At 36.1% G+C, this 8,593-nt stretch overlaps 1 protein-coding gene across 1 annotated transcript; it reads right to left on the reverse strand.

The window, feature by feature from the left end:
• Positions 1 to 3,668: 3,668 nt before the first annotated feature.
• Positions 3,669 to 8,167, reverse strand: LOC110671532 (protein ROLLING AND ERECT LEAF 2). The gene is made up of 4 exons (XM_021834014.2): positions 6,809 to 8,167; positions 6,046 to 6,221; positions 5,513 to 5,736; positions 3,669 to 4,584 (listed from the first exon to the last, which is right to left on the reverse strand). The coding sequence occupies exons 1-4, from the start codon at positions 7,869 to 7,871 to the stop codon at positions 3,810 to 3,812; spliced, it is 2,238 nt and encodes a 745-aa protein (XP_021689706.2). The 5' UTR covers positions 7,872 to 8,167; the 3' UTR covers positions 3,669 to 3,809.
• Between the last annotated feature and the right edge of the window lie 426 nt (positions 8,168 to 8,593).

Genomic DNA, 8,593 nt, shown 5'->3' on the forward strand with positions numbered 1-8,593 from the left:
CAATTTCATATGTTCTTAATGCTTGCTTTGTGTTGAGCTCCACTTAGTATTGATTACAAATATCAATTGAATGACTGAAAGGTGAAAATTAATATTGGATGAATAAGATTTTGAACTTAGGGTTCTTCATCTAGAGATAGGCTAAAATTCTATGTGAATTTAATAATTAATCACAAAACTTAATGAGTTTTAATTAATTTAATCGCATTGAAAGTAGGGTTTGAGTTGATTAAAATACAGCTTGAGTGCCTTGAGAGAGGGCTTGAGATAAATTAAGGTTAATTTCCTTCAAAGAGATAATAAGAGATAATTTCCCATAGATTGAGTGAATTGAATTGAATCCCCATACTCTGAAATATTTTCATTCATTAATACTCAAATTTAGTTAGCCATTTTAGATTCTGTTTTAGTATTCTTTAGTTTGGATTTTGTTATCATTCTCTAATTCAATCATTTAGATAATTAAAATTATTGTGCATTTCAAAACTCGACATAGTTCTCCTGGGAACTCACTTTTCAATTTATTTTTTGTTAACAATCTATGCACTTATGAGATTTTGCACAATATAGGGTGCGTACTATAATATTATATGTGCAAGCACATCCTTAGCGGAATCAAAGTTGTCAAGCCATACCCTTGCCTTCATCCCCTCATAATATTTGAAGAAAGAGAGATAAAAGAGATGGCAAAGAGAGGGTGAAAGAGATATTAAGGAGAGACCTAAGTGAGAGAGAGAGATGGGTGGGAAACAATAAAGGAGGATATGGAGACAAAGATGAGAGTATTATAAGAAAAAAAAAATTCTCTCTCATCTGACTTGTTTAATTGATAGAATATATCAAAATTGTAATACCCGTCATTTCCCGATGTTAGAATATTTGTCCTTGATTAAATATTATGGTGAAGAGTGAGACTTCATTAACAAGAGAGTGGTGATAAAGAGGTGAGAATTTGTTCATGTATATGTGTTTAAATTTTTCAAAATATATTTAAAAATAAAAAATATTTGAAGAGTTTTATTCTTTAAAAGTTTTAAAGAAATTATTTTGAGCAGAATGAACTTTGGTAGCAGAAAGACAGACTTTTTGGTCAAGATGCCCATTTGGACAGAATCAACTCTGACAGCCGAAAGTGTGAATTTCAACAGCAGAAAGTCCCCTGACTATCAGGGTATAAAAGGGACCACAACTCATTTTCAACTCAAAATACTTAGGTTTCTTTCTTTCCTTTCTCTCTATCAACTTTTGGGGCATACAAGAAGCTCTTTAAAGAAATTTTCTTAAGTTTTCGAAGATCTAGAGGTGGTTTCTTCCATTTAGAAGTGTGGAAAAGTTGATTCAAGTTTTAAAGTTTTGGTTCTTCCGCCTCCAAGCTCCAAGAAAAGAGGTAACCTTTTTTTCTTGTTAATCTAATAGATAGATCTAAGAGAGTTGACGAGAAATTAGGTTTCTAAAACTTTAACTTCATGGAAAGTTATTTTAAGTTACGTTTTTTATGAAGTTTGTACATATGGGTTTGGGGAAAACCTAGGATTTTAGTTTTGATGAATGTATGTGGGTATTAAGCATTTTTTCTAGTTGTTCTAGGCCTTAGAGATGTGTATATGTGATGAGACTGTGTTTTGAAACTTTGAAAATGAGTTTTGAGGCTTTTTCGAGAAGAGATCTATAGGTTTTTTACTTAGAGATTCTAGAAATTTCCAAGTTCGACCGCTAAAAGCCAAAGGTTTAACAACCGAAGCTTGCATTTTCTTAGAAAATTTGGAAGTTTTCTAGGTTCCGCAATCGAAGTCCCAGACTTCAGCAGTTGCAGTGGCTACTGCCCAAAATGGGCACTAACGTTCCAAGGTTCGGGGGTAGTCTTAGCTCTTCTTTATATGTGATGCATGGATAGATGGACGTATAATTTATGAATGGATAGTACTGTGCTAGTGATTTAAGGAAAAATGTAATAATTATTTAAGGTATAATGATGTTTATGTTGTGTAAATCCTTTGAGGGTTTGCATGTTGAACTATTACACTTTGAAACTTATGTATATTAAGGTTTAAATTATGAACCATTTTTATGTTATAAATGTTTATATATGGATGAAAAAACTAAAGTGTAATGATTTGATATATATTAAGATGATGAGATGTAAAAATGTATATAAGTTTTATAGGTATCAAACTTGCTATAGGTTTCGATAGTCTTAAGTTGACTCGATTCCTAGCAATGGCAACGGCTCTTGATTTGGGTCGTTACAAATACAAAAATAGATGAAATGACTAAAATGTTCAATAAAATCAAATATTAGAGAATAAATCAATTATTTCTGAAAAAAACGAGAGACTCAAGTATGAATTATAATATAACTTAAAAGATTACGAAATAAATTTCCCATCAAATTATTAAAAAAAATCGTCAAAATTGGAACATTTGACCTCTTACCCTTACCCATAATTATTTTGCCCATCTATGATTGATTGGAACTAGGAGGTGGCTAAGGGCTAGTTATGGTATGATTGATTGGAACTAGGGGGTGGCCAAGGGCTAGTTATGGTTCAATTTCAAATTTAATCCAATGATTCTAGTTCAAGGTTTTGAGTAGGGATGTCAACAGGTCGAATTTTTACGGGTACACGATCCGATCAAATCCTAGTAAGGCAGGTTTTGGTATTATATAATCAGGCTCGGAACAGGTTCATGTTTGAAAAATAATACCTGTTGCGAGTTCGGATCGAGATCGGGTTCGGGTTTTATATGTTGGGTATCCGTTACCCGAACCCGTTTACATAAATACTTAATTAAATATAAAATATATATTTTTATAGTAATATTTATAAATTTTTATATATTTTATTTTATATAAAATAGAATTTAAATATTTTATGAAATTATTAAATTTTTAAAATATAAATTATTAATTAAAATAATTTTTTATACAAAATTATTAAATTTTTAAAATATAAATTATTAATTAAAATAATTTTTTATACAAAATATTAATTAAAATATATAAAATTAAACGGGTTCATATTTTTTTCGAATAAAAATAATCGGGTTTGGAACTGATTTTTTTTTCGGATAATAATAATCAGATTCGGGTAATTGAGAATAAATTTTAAAAGAGGTTTGAGACAAGTTCGATTTTTGATAATATTAATCGGGTTCGAGTTTAAGTAGGGTAATTTTCGCTAGCACCCAACCCGTTGTCATCCCTAGTTTTGAGAGATCAAAACCGGTCCTTAAAAATTACTCCAATTTCAAATTGGTTACAATTTTGGTTCAGTTTTAATTTTAATTAAATCTAACGGTCAAATTTTTTAAAAAATTTCAGTTTGCCTGAAATTAAAACTACCAATTTTGGTTTGATTCAATATAATTTTGATCAATTTAATATTAATCTATTTTTATCTGATTTCGACTCGAACCGTCCCACAGCAAACCTAGTTGGAACCTCTCTCACTTGTCTTGAACCCCAGTAAGAAAATTCTGTAGAACCAATGATATATTAAAGAACCAAAAAATGGAAAACAATTTTCATGCCAATTTGCCCGCTAGGAGCACCATTATCACCTCCAATTCAGGACTTCAGATAAATCAGGATCACCAATTCACTGCAAATTACAACATTCATATGCATTAAGGGGGGCTATCAGCTATGTTTGAATATGAAAGCAAAATTTTTCAACACAGGAAAAAATAAAGATTGCATACTGTCTCAGAAAAAGGGTACAGTCGACTCAGATTTAACTTAAAAGGAGAAATTTACTAACTGGACAGAGTTTACATCACTATGGAGGACCATGAGTTGAATTCTGCAACTAAGTGAGGGCCCTCAATTTCTCATAAGCATCAGAGCAGGTATGAGCATAGTCTGACATGGCACGAAATAGCTCAGGCAAGCGAATCTTTAGACTTCCAAGTGACTTCTCTCTCACCTGAAGGCAATGTCTTTGGTGAGCGTCAACTTCTTCTTCCAACCTCTTCTTCAAGCTCTCCACCACAAATTGCCTCTCTGATACAGGATCCTTGGAATTTGCATCTTCACCTCTTTCAGCATCTGTCTCATCAGTTGGGGTTCTCCGCTGCATGTACTTTTGATACCACTCTTCAAATGCCTGATTCTTACGAATAAATTCCTTCCTGGTTTCCTCACACTTCTCCTTTAGCTTCATCTCTTCTTCCTGATGCAGTTCTATGGTTTTTATAACAGCAGCAAAGGATGAGATAGCAGATTTGGCCACCTCATCTGGAAGCTTTTCTAGACAGTCATTCCATGAATGGAGGAGGGCTTGGATAGGGGGATTTGGGACTTTAGGTGGAGATGATATTTTCTCTTTCAAGCTGCTCTCAATTGGGATTAGATTTAACTTTAACCAGTTATTAAGAGTTTGAATATATTGCTTTTGATGAGTCGCAAGCTTTTCAAATTGCGAATGCCAACCTTGCACAACATTATAAAGTTGTTTGGTGCGTTCATGATGGTGTCTGGTGGTTTCCTTCACAGCATGGCTGACATCAAGGTTCTTAAGGTCTGTAACGATCTTCAGCTGGCCATTATGCTGTATGCACATGCTGGTCCACATTTTGGCCATCCTGCAATACAGGGATGAAATTCAAGGTGATGGTTAGAATCCCATTCTAGGTGTTTTATGGCAGTACAGGCAGAGTTCAACAGATAACTTTTCATGTCTGTTTCTATGATGTGTCTTCATAATTACACCAATCACCCAACTAAAGCATCAAGATGATAACAGCATAAAGGAAGTGAAGAAACAATAACCACCAAAAGCTTATGAGGATTAGCCCCAGTATATTAGGAAGGAGAAAGCTTTTAGACATGAACATGTGACCAATTTGCAGGTTGAATAATTTTTTGGAGATGCAAACAGTACTATTAGCACCAGCTTTAGATATTTTGCATCAGAAAGACAATTCACTAGGTTCAGAATTTTAACGTTTAAATTTTGGGCACAGGAAAACCAAATAAATTTAACCCTGGCCCTAAAGAAGGAAAACTTGAGGTCTATCAAAATTTCTGGACAACTTTTCCTTGCATTTCATAAAGATCTATCGGCGTTGCAAGCATTAAACTAAAATTATTGTCTCAAATTGGGACTAATCTCCACAGGAAATGTCAAGGTCCTAGTTCTCTGATTCTTAATTCAGCATATGTGAGAAAGCAGACACTGGACCATATTAAATTACCAAATATTCACTTCACGGTTACACTTAGTATCTGTGGTGGAACACACATCAGACACCAAGAACATACATGGTCATTTTGTTACTTCAGCTCAAATACAGGGATAAACAAAAAATAAAAATAAAAATACATATCCATGGTGGATGCAGGCATGTCCAGATATCTGTCCATTTAATCCAACCAACAGAGCATAACAAAAACAAAACAACAAAGAAACCATATCTTTTAATAAAGAGGAGCTATAAATCAGTTGGAGGGAGGGGTGGGGGAGGAATAATGTTCTGAATTTTCGATTTCTTTTTCTAACTATAAACATACCCATTAACAAGATCAACGAGTTTTGGATACAGCTGCTTGTCACGTATATCATTAACTTCTGAAACAGTAGAGTCCATGGACTGCATGTCAACTATATATCTTGTATGCAGATGACTTACAGCTGCTTTTGTTTTTTCCAAAGTTTCAGGACTGGCACCACGCTTCTTCTGCCTATTTAGCAGAGCAACCTTCTTCCTATACTCAAGCTTCATAAGCTCTCCTTGCTAACAACATGATGCAAAATTCACCAAGATTCAGCACATGATCATAATGCCCATCAAAGAATACATAATAAGGAACCAGCTTTGCACCATTTTACTTCACCAGAATGAATCAATTTTTTCCACCAATAATTTATGGTTCAATCATGAAAGGAAGCTGAAGTTTCACGCCCACAATTCTCAAAGAATGAAAATTTTCATATTCTGTAGATAATATGCTAATATTAAGAAGCATTACTAACAGCTGTGCTAAGATAATGTTAAGGCTACAGATAAAGGCAAATAGGTGAAATCAAACCAACTGTAATGTACCTTTACTTCATCATAGAGCTTTTTTTCCCATGCTAACAACTTATCTAATATAGTGGCATGAGTCTCATAATCTTCAGAATCAAGTTCATCCTTGCCACCTTCACCATTAGGCACACCTCTTAATGACCTATTCCATGTGATGACACGCATAACTCTAGCGGAATGATCAACATATCCTGCAATTTTTAAGTGTGAATTATTAGCAACAGACAAGATAGCACACAACAAACCTTGCCATAAGTAAAAGCCAACTCTCTTAGCAGAATAATCACATACTTCCCACTTTTTAAGCTGAATAACAGACAAAGCTTTCCAGTTCCTTACAGCATATTTCCCCTCCTGAACTGATAGAAAAGGGACATTTATTGCTAAATGAAATAACTTTCTTGCTTTTGAAAAGGTAGATCAGAGATTCTCCACAGAAAGTGCGTACAAAAAAAAATGAAGACACTTAATAAACTCCCAGCTTTTATGTAAAAAATAGAACAACAAAATCCAATCGCTAATATATTTTATAGCACACAAAAAAGCATAAATTATATACTATGAACTTCAATTTTCTACAGACTTACGTATCTACCTATTCTCTAAGCTTCATAGACTAATAAGAAGCAACTGCAAGAATGCAAGATTCTATTAAACATTTTTTTAAAAGAAAATTCAAATGGATCCATCAATGTTGCCTTCAGATTCAAGTTAAACAATCAATTAAACATAAGCACCAAAAATAATGCCTTGTAAAATTCAAATATGACAATTATACCTCTATTGTCTGCGAAATTCGAGTGGTAATGCAAGCGAGTGGCCTCGAGCATCTTTGAAACCTCCTGTGCGCTCTCCGATGCCTTCAAGAAATGATCATCAATCTCGCTCAAAACCTGCATTAAATTCACCGTTGGAACTGGTACCACCTTCTTCCCAACCACTCTAAAATCAGGAGGTGCTGTTCTCGAATGCTCAATGAGCTTCTCCTTCTTAGGCTCCTTATCCTCCTCCTCCTCCTCCACCACGGTAGCCAAGTGTTCCTCTGGTTTCTCCGGCGTCTTAGGCTCAACTGCACCGATTTCACCGCCAATGGGATTCTCAATACCACCAAATCGAACTCCCACATCTTCAACTCTGCCAAAAGTACTGTCATTTTTATGGACGTCAACTACAGGTTCCAAAGACGGAACTGGCATGTTGTCCACCATAAAGAAGTAATCCCAAGCCATATTCTTGGCCTCCGGCATTGGTGGCACGGCGTGATTTTCCGGTGTCGTTGGTGGGGACTGCGGCTTTTCCCCTGGTCCTACCTTCACATTAGGTGGATTCCTCGACCCATTTAAATCTTTATTCTTATTATAATTATTAGCATTCCTATTTCGAGCTCCGTGATCCAATTCATGTTCCTCATCCTCCTCCTCTTCCTCTGCAATGGCAATGGAATCGATATTTTCGCCGGGCTTTCGGTGCAGCATCATGGGGATCTCAGGCATGCTCAACGCGCGCTTGATGGGAGGGGGAGTGGGACTAGGAGAGAAATTTGGGAGAGGAGGAGGAGGAGGAAAGCTCTCCATAGAGGGGGGAGGAGGAGGGGGAGGAGGAGGAGGCGGCTGAGAAATGGGTTCAAGGGGAGGTTGCTGGAGGTGAGATTGAGGCTCTTGGACTTCACCCTGGGCATAATCACTAAGGGCAGCACCCGTATTCTTAAGAGAAACAGCATAACCAGAATGACCAGCAGCGAAGCCGTTTCGAGCAACCACAGCCTCCTTCATAAGGATCTTCCTCTCCTTACACCTGGCCACCGATTCTTCATTGTCCACTTTAGACTGAGCACAGCCCATTTCGTGAACTCCTGGGCAAATTTCAGCGTCTGCTCTTCAAAAAAAAAAAAAAAAAGGAGTCGAGGATTCGGTGGTTGGTTTGGTGGTTTGGGTTTGATCTGGTTTGGTAGCTTAACACAGGAGAGAGGAGAGTGTGTGTGTGTGTGTTTACGGCTTTACGGGTGCTTTAGTTAAAAGAGGAATGAGGGTTTGGAGAGTTGATATTTGATACCGGTGCAGAGCATGCTGGGAGAGAGAGAGAGAGAGAGAGAGAGAGAGAGAGACAGAGAGAGTGGGAAAGATAGAGCCAAGGCAGGACAGTGGTGTGAGCAGAGAGAGCAGCGAGGCATGCTTTTCTTGGACTCCCTGAGAGTAGGGATATGGATGGTACTCGCTGGGTTTGGGTTTCTAGGTGTCTTAGTTGAGGTTTTTAAATTAACGGTCACATTTTTTGAGGCAAACCACGTCGTTTTATGTTGGGATTTGCTAACATCCCACTGATGGTGTCGGGCCCAATCTATTGATTGATGGATGGTTTTCATGCTCCGTTTTGAATCTTATTGCTGTTTAATGGTGCTTTGGAATGCAATGCGCACTTTTTAATTTTATCTCAAATAAAAAACTAATTTTCATTCACGTCCATCAACTTTAAAATCATTTCAGTGCAATCCTTTAATTTTAATTTATACCACAAAACTCGATCAACTTTGTTTTGATATTACCCAAAGTTCATATTACCAGCT

Source organism: Hevea brasiliensis, chromosome 4 (assembly GCF_030052815.1).
Source record: "Hevea brasiliensis isolate MT/VB/25A 57/8 chromosome 4, ASM3005281v1, whole genome shotgun sequence".
NCBI classification, from domain to species: Eukaryota; Viridiplantae; Streptophyta; class Magnoliopsida; order Malpighiales; family Euphorbiaceae; genus Hevea; species Hevea brasiliensis.